This window comes from Micromesistius poutassou, assembly GCF_964030765.1.
Source record: "Micromesistius poutassou genome assembly, chromosome: 15".
In the NCBI taxonomy this organism is placed as follows: Eukaryota; Metazoa; Chordata; class Actinopteri; order Gadiformes; family Gadidae; genus Micromesistius; species Micromesistius poutassou.
In genome coordinates, this window is record NC_140285.1 from 14,336,313 (window position 1) to 14,355,428 (window position 19,116).

Genomic DNA, 19,116 nt, shown 5'->3' on the forward strand with positions numbered 1-19,116 from the left:
TGAGGGCTCGAGCGTCAAAGCGCGCGGAAACCGAGCGACTGCTCCCTCTAGCAACGGCACCGGGACACTTCATGGGGACCCCTTTGAATCCGTCCTGGTTTTCGCCAACGCGATTTTGATGCGTGTTAAAATTCTAAACCTGTGATTTCAATATTTCTGTTTTTGTATAAATATGATATTTAGGAATTGTATAGTACTTTTTTATATATCGTTCACGTAAAGGATTTCCGCTCGTCCTTGTTAGGACTTCCGGTTTACTTCCGTGTACTGATTTCTTTTTTTTTAATCGTGTACTGTTTGCACCTGGACTGAGTTGAGCGTGGGTGTATTATAAATAACCTAACGGTAACATGTAAACGTTATTACTGTACTTTATGCACAATGAAAATCGTCACTTGGAATATCAATGGCATACGAGCTTACAAAGGCGGGATCAAGAAAGCCCTCCAATCATTGGACGCAGATATAATCTGTCTGCAAGAAACTAAAGTGACAAGTAAGTTGAAGGATGGAAGGTCGACAACAGTAGTCAATGCCAAAATAAATACCACCTGCCTCTTACTGTCTCTTAAAATAACTGCGCAGGAGACCTACTTGATGAAAGAACCGCTGTTGTTGAGGGCTACAACTCTTATTTCAGCTTCAGTCGTGGGCGCAGTGGCTATTCAGGTTAATAACATTTAAACACATTTTCCACAAATGACCACCATCCAGCTGCATGTTACTGGTAGTGAAAAATAATAATTGTGAATTATTCCATCATGCGTTCAGGGGTTGCGACTTACTGCAAAGACTCTGTGGCTCCGTTTGCTGCTGAGGAAGGTCTCACTGGTTTGCTGACGAACCATGAAGGGGCCGTTGGATGTTACGGGGACCCTGTGGAGTTCTCTGATGACGAGTTGCAACTTCTGGATAACGAAGGACGAGCTGTTATAACACAGCATCAATACATGTGAGAATTGCCAATTTGCTCTTGGAGGGTTGCCTCAGCACATTTGTGGTGAAAGATAAAAAGAAAATAAATCTTTGACTGCATTTCTCTCTATCGCCATTATCCTCTCTATCTTCTTTTTTTCTAGGTGCAAAAACCAGATACAGAAGGTTACTGTAGTGAATGTTTACTGCCCACGTGCTGATCCTGACAAGCCGGAACGTAAACAGTTCAAATTGCAGTTCTACAAGTTGCTCCAGAGTCGGGCTGAAGCCATACTGAAGGCTGGAAGGTGACATTCTAGACTAGTGTCAATATTTTTGTTTCCACTTTTGCGGCTCTAAAGCACTAAAGGTCATGTTTTCTTTCTTTACCTTCCCTGCAGCCATGTCATAATCTTAGGAGACGTGAACACATCTCACAGAACCATCGACCACTGTGACCCCAGTGACCTTGTAAGTGAAGAACTAGAATTATATTAATGAAAGATATCTTGAAGCTCGCAGTGATGTGTTTGAAATAAACCGGTACAATTCATATTAATTTGACCCTGTTTTTCCACAATCTAGGATAACTTTGATGAGCACCCTGGGAGAAAATGGCTGAACGTTTTTTTAAGCGATGAAAGTAAAAGCGAGTCGGGGAGAGAGCACGAGGCGTCGTCCACGGAGGACGTCCACAACCACGGCGGGAAATTCATCGATACCTTCCGCTATTTCCATCCGGAGCGCACGCACGCCTTCACCTGTTGGAACACGCTCACCGGGGCCCGGCAGACCAATTACGGCACTCGCATTGACTATATATTCGCCGACGTCCAGCTGGTCAAAGAGCAGTTTTCATCAGCAGACATCCTGCCAGAGTTGGAAGGCTCAGACCACTGCCCCGTGTGGGCGAGACTGCGCTGCACTCTGTTGGCCAGCCCCAAGCCTCCCGCTCTCTGCACCCGCTACCTGCCAGAGTTCACAGGCAAGCAGCAGAAACTCTCTCACTTCCTGGTGAAGGTAGACCCGAAGTCCGTGAGAACCGAGTCCAGGGATTCGCTGCCCAGTTCTCAGGAGGCCGAGGAAAAGCGGGAGAACCTCAAGCCGCTTGGAGCAGTGGAGAGCAGTTTGGGAAAGAAAAGGCCGTTGCCGCCGGGGTCCAAGGGGTCCGGGCCCCCGAAAGGGAAGAAGAGCAACGTGACAAAGACTTCAGCCAAGCCGCCGCCGCCACAGGGCAGCCTGCTCGCCTTCTTCAAACCCAAGGCCTCGAGTGGAGCGCCGGTGCTGAAGGCGTCGGAAGCATCCAGCGCGGCTAACACAAACCCACTTCCCCGGTCACAAAATTCAGAAATGGTCCAAATCAACCACACCAAAGTGGTCAACGGTGTCTGTGACTCCTCCTCGAAGCAAACTTCCAGCTGCCCTCTAGAGGAGAGTACCGGGGAGACGCCGAGAGACATCAAGGCCGAACATCGGCCCGCAGAATCCGCGGTGGCTCCTAAAGGGCCAAAGGGAGCTTCGCTGGGGTTCTGGAAGTCCGTTCTTCATGGGCCTCCGCCAGCCCCCCCGTGCAAGGTCCACAGAGAGCCCTGTGTGCTGCGCACCGTCAAGAAGGACGGACCTAATTTGGGCAGACAGTTTTTCGTTTGTGCCCGACCACAGGGACATGCCTCCAATCCTGAAGCTCGATGTAACTTCTTTGCCTGGGTTGACATGGGGAAGTAATGTGTCTTCTTTGATGAACTGAGGACCATTAGGAACAGAAGCTCATAGAATTGTGCATTGAATTAATGAAACCTTTTTATATTGCTGTGTTTTTTGAATAAAGACAAAAAAAAACTAGGAATTAGAAACTTTTATAAAGTTATCTTCTTAGAATGTTGTCCTTATTATTGCATTGGACCATGAAAGTGGCCATACATTTGAGGAAGCACTCATCACAATCACACCATGTGGTTGGTTACGTAAAGACTATAAAATAAATACCCAATGCCAAATACAGCAAGAATACAGTAACTATGCAGTTACGCTACTTTTGACAAGCCATATACAACTGACATTAGCTGTATGTAATGAGCAGTTGTGCCCACTGGGTGGTGCTGTTAACGTAGGCAATGCTTTTACGGCTTAAACCAGTACAATGTTATATCGCCATTATTGGAGATATGCCTTTAAAATTGTTGAGCATACTATTCTAGCTGTTATTGGTTTCAGGCCCATATAAGCTCTATGTACTTACATTCATGATGAAAGTGTATGCTGTGTGTATGTATGCTTGCATGTTACTATGTGTAAATGGCCCATCAGACATAAACAGGGACATTCTTTGAACCACTATGTTCACAATGTTGTTGAACACCCAAAAATGCAAAATGGCAGCAGTTACAAAGTGTCGCAGGGTGTTTGGTTTTTGGTGTACAATATGTTAACAGTACAGTGGATTGGGTTGTTCTTCGTTAAGGGTGGATGGGGCGGCTGGGGGATTTAACCATCCAGTTAAAAATAAATTGGAACCAAAAAAAAGCCCTGGCACGAAAATTAGTATTTCCTTCACTTCACAAGGGAGACTTTTAGAACAAGGCAAATAAAACATATCTTCCTTAATAATGAACAGTTTGATTGACACTGGAGTGTATGTTTAAGGTTCAGACCAAACTAAAATAAACTATTTCCAAATAACCTACACCAACAACAAACCTTCAGCGCTACTTCCAGTTTTTTAGAGGGTTTTGATAGCCTACTCTGTATAGGCTCCATATATCCGGCTTAGCCCGGATAAATTGCCTCTGTGTATTGATATTTGCAATGACAGATGGATTCCTTCAGCAGCAGAGTTCCACACGTGGCCGCCGCCGGTGCTCGGTCTCAACAGGAACAGGGAGGGGCTTCAGCCATGGTGATATGACAGGAGGATGCATGCTTGAAGTTGAATCAGAGAATGCGGTTGAACCTAGAACAAAAGTTCCACGAATTTTGTAACTGCCATCTGTTTTAAATGCGTTCTTTAACTGTGTGTGTGTGTGTGTGTGTGTGTGTGTGTGTGTGTGTGTGTGTGTGTGTGTGTGTGTGTGTGTGTGTGTGTGTGTGTGTGTGTGTGTGTTTAATCCTCATAGCATTTTAAGTAATGTTTGTGCGTATTTTTTTTCGTGACATTAAAATATGAACTGAACTAAACTGAATTGAACTGAATTAAAATAAATGTAGGCCATGTGTGCCAATTAAGGGCCCACTTTTGCATGACACACAGGGGTGGTTTTAACATAAAACAAAGACTTTCTTTATTCTGACCACCCCTGGGTTACCCCGGAGTGCTTTAAACTGGGTTACAAGTTATTTTTCGATCAAGTAGAAACGGTATATCAGGCATATACATAGGCCTACTAATACAACCGTCCCAATAGTGTATAGACAGAATTATAAAATTGCACGACTAAGACACAAAAAAGGAGATCCCGAAAATAGATACATAGGCATACAAAAATAACTGCATTCTGTACAGTTTAGTGTTCATTGCGATGTGCACTTAGGCCTGCTGGCACATGACAACTTTTACGCATGCTCAATGTCAACAGCTTTACCCAGATTCAGATGCGAGCCACTTTAAAAAAACAATTATCTCCTAAGCGTATTAACATCACAGGGACTTAAGGATTTAAACTGTCAATAGTATCCGCCCATACTGTAACAAAAACTAAAATACTCCCCGCTAAGCTCCACCTTTTTTACCAGGCGTGTTTTGGTTTGGTAATCACTTGGTAATCGTCTAGGGCTACTATGTTCTACTTTTACATTTAAGCTATAGTTTTCTAGCGTGTGAAAGAGCCTACTCTACCCCAATAGACCCCCCTCCCGCCCCCCTATCGACAGGTAGGCCTATCTGACGACACCGTATGGGGGCGGCTGTACAAATGGTTAACAGTAGGGGTGTGACCCTTTCCCGCTCTCATCCCTCCCTCATCCCTTCCTGTGAGCTGAACTCTCTTCCTTACAGACTTCAGAGAGAGAGAGAGCGACAGACAGGGGATAACCTTACGAGCAGGCTGGCTGACAAGTAGCCAACGCATTAGAGAGACTTGAACCCTCTTTCCCTCAGGAATCGTATTGTCAACATGAAACCAATTTTGTTTTAAAAAAGGAAAAACACCCTCGTTCCCCGTCTTCCGCGGTGAGTGAATGTGTGAGTTGCGTCTCATGTTGTAGGTGTTAAGTGAAAAGCCGACTGTCAATACGGAGTCGTTCTTGCATCATGTGCCATGTGCTTCACATTAGTAGACATCGCTTGTTTCTAATGGGAATAATTGGTAAAGATGTACAGTAATAGCGAGTGTTATTAGGGATTTTTACATTATTTTACAGATGTGTTTAATAACCTTAGAATATTTAACTTTTTTTTCTTCAGGGTGTGAAATTACATCGCCTTTCTGGATAATATTGAAAAAAATATTGTCCCCATGATGTGACAATAGCAAAGTCTATTATGAATTCAATGTTTAAAAAAATAGATAACTTTTTTAAACCATTATGTTACTCAGAATGCTCTAAATGATACAACAAAGTAGGCCTATCCATTCTTAATCGTTAATATACACTGTTTGTTGTTAAAATATAAAAAAAGCTATGTAGTCCGACATGATATCTACAGCGTTGTCCACAGTTAAACGGTCTTTCTGGTTGTATATTCTGGCTGTGGGCCATGGGAATTCCAGTTGCTAAAGAAAGTTACTCTGACCAACTTGATCCAAGGCCATGGTGCAGTAGACCAGTGTTTAGACTAATTGATACCCTGTACCACAGAGGCCTATTGTTTTTATATCTCTGGACCAGCACACAGAGAGTCAAGCCACAGACACATTGTAACAAAATCAGTTCAGGACAGTTCAGGGAAAGGCGTAGGAAAATATGAAATTCCAGTTTCATGTGAATGGAGCAGACACAGAGAGTGTACGGGTTTTGTCCTGGGGGTCAGAAAAAAAAAGCTTGAGGGCAGCCTGGCAGAGAGGAGAGGCTTGTCTTGCGACCAAGTGGTAGCAGAGGGCAGAAGTAGCGCTGTTTCTCAGAGTCTCTCCATGCCATGCTCTGTCTTGGTTCAATGGAGATCAGCAATTCCTCTGCAAACATTTGTTATTGAAAGCATTTCCTGCCACAACAGTGCCCAATGTAGATTACAATTCAACTACTGCGATTGTAATATATATTTTGGACCCCTTTGTTGTATCAATATTGAGTGTTATCTGGCTCTGTTTGTTGTGTTTAGCATCTGGCCTGATAAAGTCTGGAAGGAAATTTGTCCAAGCACGGCTTTATCACGCTATGTGGTGCAAGAAAGTTTCCATGCTTAAACATTATTTACTTAATATTTCACCGTCTGTGTGTCATTAGTAGTTCCTTGCAGTCAGCATGTGGTGAAGCCTAGATCCTATTAGTTTATGAGACGCTAGCATTATTCTAAGTACAACATAAAGAGACCCCAGCACATATCTAAAGGGATAGCAGTTAATTTGATGAGTATGAGTGGAAGGATTTTTATTTTTTATTTATCTATTGAGGACCATCTTCATGTTTCATGTTTTTTCTCCCCATCCAAGGTAGTGACATTCGTCTCACCAGACCTGTAACCATAGTGATCGGATAACCAGGAAGCAGCATGGAGCTTCAGAAGATGAATGGACACGAGTAAGGTTCCATTATTACATTAATTCATTATTCATTATATAAGATAAAAAAAACACTCAAGGAAGGAAGCATCAACTAGCCAACGACAGACAGGAACTGATCCAATCTTAAACCGTTTTTTTTTGTTTTTTTTATTGTAAACGTTATTGGCCATTGGTCACTTTCTCACATCCTCTTGTGTCACGCTTGTGTCACAATCTAATACTACACATTTGTACATCATTCCTTATTGTGCACCATTGTGTTCATTTTACTTCAATACCTTCCTCTCCTTCCTCTTTATTATGAAAGTGGTTTTGTTATTACAATTTGTTATTATTATTAACAGGAGCAGTTACAGTAACAGGAGCAGTAACAGTAGCAGGAGCAGTTACAGTTACAGTAGCAGTAACAGGAGCAGTTACAGTAACAGGAGCAGTAACAGGAGCAGTTACTGTAACAATAACAGGAGCAGTAACAGGAGAAGTTACAGTAACAATAACAGGAGCAGTAACAGGAGAAGTTACAGTAACAATAACAGGAGCAGTAACAGGAGCAGTTACAGTAGCAGTAACAGGAGCAGTTACAGTAACAGTTACAGTTACAGTAGCAGTTACAGGAGCAGTTACAGTAACAATAACAGGAGCAGTTACAGGAGCTGGCTGTTTGCTTGCATTGTTGACTCCACCGTATGAATGTGTGAATGTGAGGCACTAATTATAAATCATTATTATTTGTTTTTGATATCATTATTTATTTTGTTATCATAAAGATTTGATGGCCTGGAGTCAGTGGCTGAACATGATGAGTTTTTGCCTAAGAAAGACGGTCTCCCTAAAAAAGAAATTAGATTCACAGACGTAAGTACCAACGCTCTGCGGCACACAGAAACAACAAACCAAATAAACCATCCATTAACAATATATTAATATTTGTAATATTAAAATACCATGCCAAATACCAAAGTATATCAGTCAACCCATGTAGCACATGTAGCTGTAGCACAAAATATGTCCAACAAGTTTCATTCATGAATGTGTGTGTGTGTGTGTGTGTGTCATTATGTGCTAATATCGTGTGCTTTGATGTCGTTCTTGTACAGTTTGAAGGGAAGACCTCCTTTGGAATGTCCATCTTCAACCTCAGCAATGCCATCATGGGCAGTGGGATCCTCGGACTGGCCTTCGCCATGTCCAACACTGGAATCATTCTTTTTATGTAAGTTACTGTCATAAGACAATATCCTTTGTTTGGCTGGTACATTCTCAAGACGTGTGTGTGTGTGTGCGCGTGCGTGTGTGCGTGTGTGGGCATGCACGCATACGCAGGACAGGATGTATTGTATCTTTCTTGTATAATTGGGTGTTAGTAGTACAGACTGATCTGTCAGAGTGTGTATGTGACTCATACATACTGAGCTCATACACACACCATACACAAACACTGGTTGGCTAAATCAGATCTGAGCGGTTAAATATAGCGTGATCAGACTCCCGGGCCGGTGGCCTGGATCAGCACTTTGTATTGTAGTGGGGGGAGGGGGACAAACGTCATTGTCTAATCTCCATCTGTGTGCCAGCGGAGAGCATCTTCACCACTTGTAGTGAGAGAAAGGTGCTAAAGTTATGTCATGAATGAACCACGGCTGGGTGTCCCGTTATTGGAAAAGAACGTACTTTGGCGTGGGGATGCAACCCAGGTGAAGCCAAAGTACGTTATACAATAACGTTGTACAATATTCTCCAATGACGCCCCACAATGGTTTCATCTGTATCGTTATTATCGACTTATATCAGCTGAAATGTTAACCTTTCTCCGTGGGGATTTGAGGATATTGTTTACGCATTGTCGAGAAAACCACTGGTCGATATTTGACCATTTTTCTGAATGGTAGATTTGTAGAGAAATCATCTGGAACGGTTTACAGGCAGAGGTCTCCGACCAATCAGAATCAAGTATTCAACAATGTTGTTTTGTAGTAAACTATAGTTATATAGTATAATGCACTCTATAGGGCAGAGTTTGGAGCCATATTTGATTGTGTAGCTGTATATATTCATAATGCAATGTCCACCGTTGTGTTTCAGAATTCTGCTATGCGCCATTGCTATCCTGTCCGCCTATTCCATCCATCTCCTCCTGAAAAGTGCTGGAGTTGTCGGTAGGTTTGGCGATGAATGAGCTTCTGCCAGTGGAGCATTTGCTGTGTATGGTCTTCAAAACTGTAATCTACTATCCATACATAATGTGTGTGTTTGTGTGTGTGTGTGTGTGTGTGTGTGTGTGTGTGTTGTGTTTGTGTGTGTTGTGTTTGTGTGTCTCTGTGTGTGTGTGTGTGTGTGTGTGTTTGTGGTGTCAGGAATCCGGGCGTACGAGCAGCTTGGGAACCGGGCATTCGGTCAGCCAGGCAAAGTGGTGGCAGCCTGTATTATCACCGTCCACAACATCGGAGGTGAAGGAGCCATTTTCATTCCTTCTACCTACCTTCTACTGTTAACTGATTACTACATAGTTCTTCCTTCTCCAAAAAGTATTGAAAGTGAAAATTGACTCTTCCCTTTCAGCCATGTCCAGCTACCTGTTCATTGTGAAGTCTGAGCTGCCATTGGTCATCCAGGCATTCCTTGGCAAACACGAGAACACAGGGTAAGTGTGCAAATGAGTTACAGGAGGGTGTGTGTGTGTGTGTGTGTGTGTGTGTGTGTGTGTGTGTGTGTGTGTGTGTGTGTGTGTGTGTGTGTGTGTGTGTGTGTGTGTGTGGTGTGCACGTATGTAGCTCACTGAGTAGTTACAGGGTGGTGTGTGTGTTTGTGTCGCTACAGGTTGGTGTGTGTGGTGTGTAAGTATATAGTTCACTGAGTGGCGACAGGATGGTGTGTGTGTGTGGTGTGTACATATGTAACTCACTGAGTGGCTAGACTCGTGAGTGCATTTACATGACACTCAAGACAGTCGAATTATTGGGTTAGTCCAACTACGATTGGATTACTAAGATGCATGTATACACCTTAGTCAAGCAAAAATCGAATCGAATTGGGTTACTCATAGTCGACCCCTAGATAATTTGATTCATAGTCGAGTTAAGCGTGTGGCGGGGAATGCCATATACGGACGGGCTGCGGAGGGGCTGCTCCGGTGGGAGAAAGATGTTTTCAGTAGACAGCTGTCAACTCACTTTGGGTTGGCGATTTATTGTAAAAGCTGGCGCAGAAGATGGAGGAAGCCGGTGTCGTGAGAATGTAGTTACCCCCTATAAGGAGTGTATCATCAACATGCATTCAGTACACACTACGCTTCAATTTCACTCAAGGCTGAATTAAAAGTACATGTTTTTCTAAATGTTTCTCATCAACAAGGTTGTAAAATAACTACAATCTTTATTCATTCATTGTGCCGCGACCGAACTGACGGGGATATTCTCTGATATTATGAATCTTACAGACTGCGTCAGGTTCTCCGACCATGCGGGAAAAAGGAATTGGGGGAAATTAACTTGGAACATGGAGGAGAAAGCGATGTTTCAGCAGACAGCTGTCAGTTCACTTCGGGTCCATATCATTTTTCCGACGCTCCATTGTTCCGACCTCTCGGTCGTATGCGGACTCCTCCGGCTGCTCTGCCGGCGGAGGAATCCGCATACGACGGAGACGAAATGACATGGACCCGAAGTGAACTGACAGCTGTCTACTGAAAACATCTTTCTCGAATGCAGGCGCCTGAGTTTGTTGTTGCTGGTGACGTAAAGAGGTCAACCGGTGGCTCTATTACTACTAGTTGAAATGGGCACAGCGCCACCTATTGTACCGGGGCATGACATGCTTCGGCCAATGAATGTATGTATACTCGGACAATTGCAGTTGTCCAATTGCGGAGAATAGTCGAACTATGGCTTTAATCGGATTAAGCTGTGCATGTAAACGTACTGAGTGTGTGTGTGTGTGTGTGTGTGTGTGTGTGTGTGTGTGTGTGTGTGTGTGTGTGTGTGTGGTGTGTACATATGTAGCTCACTGAGTGGCTACAGGGTGGTGTGTGTGTGTGTGTGTGTGTGTGTGGTGTGTGTGTGTGTGTGTGTGTGTGTGTGTGGTGTGTACATATGTAGCTCACTGAGTAGCTACAGGGTGGTGTGTGTGTGTGTGTGTGTGTGTGTGGGGGGGGGGGGGTGTGGTGTGTGTGTGTGTGTGTGTGTGTGTGTGTGTGTGTGTGTGTGTGTGTGATGTGTGTGTGGTGTGTACATATGTAGCTCACTGAGTAGCTACAGGGTGGTGTGTGTGTGTGTGTGTGTGTGTGGGGTGTGTGGTGTGTGTGTGTGTGTGTGTGCGTGTGTGTGGTGTGTACGTGTGTAGCTCACTGAGTAGCTACTGGGTGGTGTGTGTGTGTGTGTGTGTGTGTGTAAGGTGTGTGTGAGGTGTGTAGGTCTGTAGCTATAGGGTGGTGTGTGTGTGGGCACTGAACCCATGTCCATGTCTTTGTCATCCCAGAGAATGGTTCCTGGAGGGAAACTACCTGATCATGATAGTTAGCGCCAGCCTCATTCTTCCTCTGTCGCTCATGAGACGGCTCGGTACGTGTTCCATCTCATCTCCTCACTTTTTGGTCTAGCATCCACCTCTTTCAGTTCAGTCATCCATGTCCATTATTGTTCTGTTTTAACCTTACGTCCCTGACATTCAGAGGGCCCTGGTATGTTGCAGGCAGAATGTGTCTTTGCAGATGTTTTGCAAGTGGTGTCCTTTACTGTTGTTGTGGTGGTTGTTGTTGTGATCCAGGTTACCTGGGCTACACAAGTGGCTTCTCTCTCTCCTGCATGGTCTTCTTCCTCATCTCGGTGAGTCTTTACAGACACTACAACAGTCTATTATTGGCACAAATATTGAATTATATCCTCAATGAAATACACAGTATTGTATACTCAATATATCCCTCCTTTCTAGTTATTCCAATTATATATCATGTAAATGATAGATATCTATCATTTATATGATATATATATATAAATTATATTATTGTTTATTTGCTTGGGGAAAAATATTTTTATATATATTGTATCTGTGTCTTCTGTGGGTCCTTAACAGGTGATCTACAAGAAGTTCAACATCCCCTGTCCCCTGCCTGTGTATGTGTACAACATGACTGAAGAGCTCGTCCCTCCTGTTAACGAAACGGGTTTGATCAACGACGACTTCTGTATGGCCAAGTTCTTCACCATCAACTCCCAGGTCAGGCCACACCTCCACCTCTAATGCTCCCCTTTCAGTTCTGGGTTCTGGGTAACGTCTTGAGGCAGAGGCTCCCCAACATCATAATGGGGAGGTATTTCTAGTCTAAATACTATGTCCAAAAGTCAGATCATGTACATAAATGTCTTTATTGTTATTCAATTCAATTCCTCTTTCAGCCTACATACTAGTACTAATGATCAAGCGAAACAGCCATAGGCGTTTCTCTTTTTTGGGGGTAAAAAGTGTGTTGTGGCCATGATCCAACGAGCCCCTTGATCCCTGTTAGGGCAAATTTATTCTTAGTTTATTTGATTGAGAATTATCTCCCCCTGCTGGCACCTTTGAGAGTTTGTTTGAGATGCCACCTGGAACTCAATATAGGTAAGGTAAGATAAGATAAGATAATAAGATAATAAGATAATCCTTTATTAGTCCCACAGTGGGGAAATTTGCAGTGTTATAGCAGCAAAGAGCAAAGACGATGTGCAAATAAAGAAATAACCAGGGTGACCAGGATGTGAGGCCCGAGAGGGAAAAACCACATTAGAAAAACGCCAGTCGAGAGCGATATTGTTTTTTGACCACGATATACACGATACACACGAATAGGAATACGATCACGAATAAGAACAACTAATACGAATAGCCTGCGAAATATATATAGAGATATAAGCTTGAATATAATATATATATATATCGTTAACATTTACACTGAAACCCACATACACCCTTAGGATAATATATTTTTGTTACAATTAGAAGGACAACGGATCCTATTTTCATTCATTTGATTCAACCGGGTCGTGTTTCTGGAATAACCCCTCCCCGGGGCTCACGCAGCCTATTGAAGAGGGTAGGACGAGCTGCCGAAACGATCCCTGATGGGACCCGCCGTCTGAAGGCAGTCTGTGTGTTTGTTTGTGTTTCCAGACGGCGTACACCATCCCCATCCTGGCCTTTGCTTTTGTCTGTCACCCGGAGGTGCTCCCCATCTACACCGAGCTCAGAGAGTGGGTCAACGCACCGGCTGGAACAGCACTCCTCACTGTGAAAAGATAAGAATATCTAGGTTTGTAACTTCCTTTGCCTTCCCGTTATTTCAGCGCTAACAAGAAGCGGATGCAGAAAGTGGCCAACATCTCCATCCTGGCCATGTTCGTCATGTACCTGCTCACCGCACTGTTCGGCTACCTCACCTTCTACAGTAAGGCCCCGACGACACTTCTATCAGGCAGTCACGCTGTCAAGTCCAAGAACACGCATGACCCTTTCTGCTCCATGCACTGCTGCTCTGAGCAGCCCTGACACCTGCTGCTCTCTGCCTCGGTGTCCGCAGTGGGCGTGGAGTCGGAGCTGCTGCACACCTACAGCCAGGTGGACCCCCTGGACGTCCTCTTCCTCTGTGTGCGTCTGGCCGTGCTGGTGGCCGTCACACTCACCGTCCCCGTGGTCCTGTTCCCGGTGAGACAGACACACACACACGCACACCGGCACGCATAAACACACACACAGACACACACACACACACACACACAAATCTAGAACCTAATGTCAGCCGAGTGACCCAAAATAGGTCTCATGACATTAGGCTTCACGTGTGTCTGAGTCTCGTGAGACCACCGAGGAGGTTAACTGAATGAGGCGGTTTTAATGAGGAAGGCGCGGTAGCCGTGGTTCTTGCCTCGCTGCGTGGGCTTGGCTGTGGTTCACCTGGCCGCGTGCTGTCTGGTGGGGTCAATGCATGCTCTCCTCGCCCATCCCCCAACTAATTAGGATCATTTGAAACAGTAAATTGGATACATGGTGTTTGTTTCTATTTGCGTGTCTGACTGTGTGTGGCCTCACCCCCTCCTCTCTCCCTCGCCCTGCACACTGACCAGGGAAAACCTAACGATTTCATTTGTTAATCAACCACATTGCGTCCTTCCTCTCCGCCTCGCCCCTCCCCCCCTCCTTCCTGCCCCTCAGATCCGCAGGGCGATCATCCAGATCATCTGCCCGGACAAGCCCTTCAGCTGGGCCCGGCACATCGCCATCGCCGTGACCCTGCTCATCATCGTCAACATGCTGGTCATCCTGGTGCCCTCCATACGCGACATCTTCGGCCTCATCGGTACGTCATCACGCAAGTTGTGACGTGGTCGTCATGGTTACGTTGCCCCTCCGTTGGGCCTGCAGGCCTGTAAACAAGAACTCTATAGCTCATGAGGAAGTGTCTGCAGAAGTGGAGCAAAAGGTCACGTCTCAAGACAGCCAATGGAGGGGCCCGCCTGAGTCCCATGTGACTAGTGGTGTTAGTGGTGTATTCCAGCCACAAAGCCACACATGTCCAGAGACATTGTTGGCTCGATATTTCGACACAGTAGGCAAAATACAAACCACCCTGCAGCCCTACTACATTCAAACCGTACAAAATACTAACATACTGGTGAAACTTACTCTCACTTTGATATGTGTACATTAGTGAAACCATCAGGGGTACATTTTTATAAAAAAAAAAAGAGCCTACCAAAAAAGGCTGGGGTCAACCAAAGAAGATCTTGGTCGACTTGAATTTGACCAACTCTACGACCGATCGATTGGTTGAGGGTGGGAAATAAAATAGAATAATGGTCACATTATCTCTAGATTAACTTAATCAGCCAAAGGGCTCTTACTTTAACCGGGAGCCTGAATATCCCATCAGGGATATTGACGAGCCAGGGAGTGCAGCGCTGCGCCGGGCAGCGTTCTGTAGCAGAAAGACAACGCGTTGGAAGATTTGATGCTGTTTGTTTAATATGATGGGTCCCAATGGGTGACGTTGTGATGCGTGCCAAGTCTGATACGTTCAAACTCACAGCCTATCGGGTGTTAAACACCAAAAAAGAAGAAGCATCACAGACAACATGAAAAAAACAAAACTTATGCCTACTGTTTCCAGAATGCCAACACAACCTTTTGTCTTCCTTTTTCAGTCAATCAAGTTTAGATCTGGACCTTGTTTTCCATTCGAGTTCTGTGTGATTTCTTGCACCACTACACTCTCACCTATCACCTATCACCTCTTATGTTGCACTTCTCTTTTTAAAATTCCACCCCCTCTACCTCCCCCTCGTCCTCCTACACCTCCTCCTCCTCCACCTCCTCCTTCTCCTCCACCTCCTCCTCCACCTCCTCCTCCTCTAGGAGCCACCTCGGCCCCCAGCCTCATCTTCATCCTGCCGGGGATCTTCTACATCCGGATCATTCCTGAGGAGCAGGAGCCTTTACTGTCCTGGACAAAGATTCTGGTATGCCCCCCCCCCCCCCCCCAGCCCTGCAGTGCCCACTAGGACCACATGACCAGTGCTCTCTTGGTACTCCGTAGAAATGATCCAGCTGTCCCATTTTTACAAAACACTGCTTTCACCAAGACAGTCAGGATTAAATTCCTCAGGCAGCTAAACAGGGAACACCCAGTAAATGTTTGTGTTTGCGTTTATATTAACAAACTGTGCTGCATTTTTCAAAGGCTTTGCTTAAAACTGCGTTGACCCGACAGCTATAGCGTGGTTAGTGATAGTATTGTTTAGCATCTATTTTTGTTTTTTTGGTCTGTCCTTGTGTTTATAATGGTGTCTTGTAAGCCCTTGTGGACTGGGCATGCTAATGCATGACACAGTAATAACAATTTTAATCAAAAAAATTAAAAGATAAATTAAAAATGTAGCGCCTGTGCCGTCAGCTCACTCTCTGCTCTCCCCCTTGTCAGGCGGCGTGCTTCGCTGCGCTGGGCTTCATCCTCATGTCATGAGCCTGACCTTCATCATCACCGACTGGGTGACCGGAGAGGTGCACAGCGGAGGCGGTCACTAGTCGCTCGCCCACTCGGACAAAACAAGTACTACATTACAGAATGGCAACCAGAGCTGCCCCGGCCCCCACCCGCCCACCTTCACATGACCCCCCACCGCTCCCCTCCCCCTCCCTCCATCTGCCCTGTTTTCTCATCATGGGTATTTTGATGAGGGAAACACAGTGTGTGCGCCCCCCCCCCCCCCCCCCCCCCACCCGCCCGCCCCCCCCCCCCCCCCCTTGTCCTCTACCCTACCACGTTAAGGCGTTGACACTTGATGGGGGGGAGAGAGCACACATTGAGAGAGAACACACCAAACATAACTATCTAAATACTGCAGTTTGGCATCTAACTCGTTGGTAACCGGCCGCCCCCATAGAGATGGCCTTGGTTCCTCCGGACTGAATCAGGGGTGAGGGCGTAGAAGCAATATAATGGAAAGGCCAACGATGGTGCAGATTGTGTGTATAGTTAACAATTATTCTCCGAAGGATTCCCCACTATTCACGGAGCCTGAGGTGAATCATTTTTCTAGTATATACTACACGTGAACACGCACACTAAACAAGATAACACTTTTTGCTGGATTTCTTTGTTTTTATTAGCGGTTTATTTGCGATGAAAACAATATCCCGAGTTTGAGATCTCAATCATGAGATATTGCCCACTATCCCGAGATAGCGAACCAAAGACAACCGAAGATAGCGATCAAATTGCGCCATCTTAGGAGGTTCACGTGTAGCATATACTAAATTGGAATATCCCAGCCACTGCCATAATTAAAACTCATGCTACTTGATATGGCCGCCTCCTTCGACCTCCAGTCTGAGCTGGTTTTGGAGGATCTGTCTCATATTGTGGCCCGTTGCAATCATTTCATTCCCCTCCCCCAACAAAAAGGCCAAATAATTGTCATTATCTGAATCAGATAACAACACACATTGACTAGCAATGACAGGGTGGTGAGTGGCAACACATTTTTCTACTCTAACCCTTTTTCTACATAATGTTTCTACACATATACATATTCCCTCCGTTTTTTATTATTGATACCTGTTGTCAGAGAAGTGTATAACAATGGTTAACACGATGGTTAATGCGTCACAAGGATTAGCCTGGCTAATCTAGCAGCTTGTGGTTAGACAGGCTCTGAGAACACTATCACACACTAAACATTTCCTGTCTTTCTAAATGCTATGGCTCACGTAGCATGTTGTCTCCTCTTTTAACAGTCAAAGAGAAACCCTCTCAAAGCTGATCGTATTGAACCTGTATCATGTCAGTGTTGGTGATGTTAATAACCACAACTGAAACATTCATATTTATTTGTCTCACAGTTCAGAAGAAGTAAATAGAAAATGGTTGCTAAAGCTAACCTGTGTTTTTATCCGTTGAAGTAAAAAAAATCCTACAATGCATTACAAACCAAAACCTATGAGCCATTTTGTGTCAGGTGAATGTGACTGAATGGGTTTTAATAAATGACAACCATGTGTACCTTATGTCAAATTACATAATGTCCAGGGTGAGCCATCAGAATAAAAGTGCTTTTCAATGGATTGTAAAAACAATGTCCCACCAACCCTCCCAAGGAAGTGATCAATCGGTAATCTATGGACCTTAATCAACCGTGTTGGTGGTGTCTTTAATGTATTTGGTTTTTGTTGTTTACTTGTTTATTTTTAAATTAATTTGAGTTCTGCGATCTGTAAGTCAATAAAATGTGTTATATATTATCTGGGCATGTTTTCCAATTCTTGATAAAGGTTATCAGAAAAGTAAGGCGATTTATACATATATGTGTATTTATCTATATCTATATAAATATATGTATACATATAAGTATATATATGTAGATAAATAAACATATATGTATAGATATAGATAAATATAGATAGATAGATAAATAACAATAGATATTGTTCACGTCCTTCTCAAAAAGCAGAAACTGGAACTGTCATAGTGGCACTTTAAAAGTGGAAGTATAAGGCTCATTTGTGTTGATACAGAGAGAGAGAGAGAGAGAGAGAGAGAGAACGAGAGATAGAGAGAGAGAGAGAGAGAGAGAGAGAGAGAGAGCAAGAAAAGAAACGGGTTGAAAAATGCGGTCGTCCATTTCCTGTTCTTGGCTGCTGTGTGCACATATACACAGAAAAACTCCCTGGCTCGCCTTACTCTCTTAGTCACCGCGGGGCCGAGGTGTAGAGCGCCACAGAGAGAGGAGGGAAGGTCTCTGCCCAGCGCCACGGCACCACCATGACCCGGGGAGCCAGGAGCACGCGGGAGAGCCCCCACAGCTCCCTGCTCACCCAGGAGGAGAACGAGAAGATGGAGGAACTCCTGGGGAGAAGGTGTGCTGTAAGTTGTCACTGAGGGACGGAGGGGTGGGGTGTGGGGGGGGGTGTGGGTTGGTAGTGTGGTACAGTACAGAATATTCTCTACTCAGTGTCGTGTGGTAACCACGTTGTTTAGAGCGCTCCTCTGTGTGGCCATAGTATGGGCCCTACTCAGGACTCTGAGTGAGGCGTGTTGAGTATTACAGGTTATTCAGCTTGTGGCTGCCGGCCTGGAGGCCTTCCTCTGCTCCCGTTCACTACCAAAGGTCGCTAACTCCTGTGCCTTTTCGGGTTCCTCATGTGAATGGTATTGACATGTTAGGCTGAACTGTGTGATGTCATTAGATGAGAATAGCAAGCTGCCGCAAGAGGAAGTTGCAGGCGAGCAGTTTCCTCCTCTGAGTTAGAGGGCTTGGGTTGAAGTCCCCTCTTTAGCTTCCTTGAAGCGAGTTCAGTCTTCAGTTGGTTGAAGGAAGCCAAGCCAAGTCGGTTCAGATCTGGCCGAAAAATATAGTTCTTATATCCCGACTTTACCATATGACAATAAGAGTGTACTGAATTTTTTTGTGTACTGATTTTACTTCCACATGGAAGTAAAATCCAAATACACATCATTTTAATGTTTGCATGTTTGTGTGTGTGCTTACATGCTTGCTTGTGTGTGTGTGTGTGTGTGTGTGTGTGTGTGTCCATCTGTGTGTGTGTGTGTATGTGTTGTATGCCTGTGTGAGTGTATACATATGTATGTGTGTGTGTGTGTGTGTGTGTGTTATACATGTGTGTGTGTGTGTGTGTGTGTGTGTGTGTGTGTGTGTGTGTGGTTGTGTTATGTGTGTGTGTGTGTGTGTTATACATGTGTGTGTGTGTGTGTGTGTGTGTGTGTGTGTGTGTGTGTGTGTGGTTGTGTTATGTGTGTGTGTGTAGGCTATGGCCACGGCGGTGGTCCAGCTGTTCATGGCTCTGCCTCACAGCCCGTCGGAGTGGAGGCTGCAGCACACCGGGGTGGTCCGCTTCGTCAAGGACAACCCCCAGAGGTCCTACTTCATACGGCTGTTCGACCTCAAGGTGAGCCGCCAGGACACTGGAGCTACTGGGACCGGGACCGGGACTGAGACCGGTTGGTCCACCTCGTGTGTGTCCAGGCCTCGTGTGTGTCCAGGCCTCGTGTGTGTCCAGG

At 45.0% G+C, this 19,116-nt stretch overlaps 2 protein-coding genes and 1 pseudogene across 3 annotated transcripts in view; all 3 read left to right on the plus strand.

Annotated features, from left to right (window-relative positions):
* Nucleotides 1–303: 303 nt before the first annotated feature.
* On the plus strand, nt 304–3,083 carry apex2 (APEX nuclease (apurinic/apyrimidinic endonuclease) 2). Its single transcript, XM_084479363.1, has 6 exons — nt 304–496; nt 586–669; nt 772–952; nt 1,080–1,223; nt 1,317–1,386; nt 1,501–3,083. Exons 1-6 carry the CDS (start codon nt 382–384, stop codon nt 2,638–2,640), a joined length of 1,734 nt encoding a protein of 577 aa, XP_084335489.1. The 5' UTR covers nt 304–381; the 3' UTR covers nt 2,641–3,083.
* Nucleotides 3,084–4,948: 1,865 nt separating this feature from the next.
* On the plus strand, nt 4,949–15,782 carry LOC311359207 (sodium-coupled neutral amino acid transporter 3-like; annotated as a pseudogene). Its single transcript, XR_014684191.1, has 16 exons — nt 4,949–5,080; nt 6,501–6,588; nt 7,340–7,427; nt 7,670–7,785; nt 8,655–8,728; nt 8,927–9,019; nt 9,132–9,213; nt 11,046–11,128; nt 11,334–11,392; nt 11,640–11,783; nt 12,717–12,796; nt 12,890–12,990; nt 13,123–13,247; nt 13,755–13,899; nt 14,955–15,058; nt 15,520–15,782. The product of XR_014684191.1 is annotated as a sodium-coupled neutral amino acid transporter 3-like (transcript).
* A 1,989-nt stretch (nt 15,783–17,771) lies between these two features.
* wasb (WASP actin nucleation promoting factor b) overlaps nt 17,772–19,116 on the plus strand; it is a 4,931-nt gene continuing 3,586 nt past the window's right edge. The window contains exons 1-2 of the mRNA XM_084479348.1: nt 17,772–17,961; nt 18,864–19,004. Of these exons, the coding sequence (XP_084335474.1) occupies nt 17,860–17,961; nt 18,864–19,004 (243 nt within the window). The 5' untranslated portion in view covers nt 17,772–17,859. The remainder of the gene's footprint in view (nt 17,962–18,863; nt 19,005–19,116) is intronic.

Bases quoted from the DNA above. Each gene is read 5' to 3' on its own strand.
- apex2 (XM_084479363.1), top strand. From the start codon at position 382: ATGAAAATCGTCACTTGGAATATCAATGGCATACGAGCTTACAAAGGC. The intron at 1,224-1,316 runs GTGACATTCTAG...CCTTCCCTGCAG, and splicing joins GCCATACTGAAGGCTGGAAG to CCATGTCATAATCTTAGGAG. The intron at 1,387-1,500 runs GTAAGTGAAGAA...TCCACAATCTAG, and splicing joins ACTGTGACCCCAGTGACCTT to GATAACTTTGATGAGCACCC.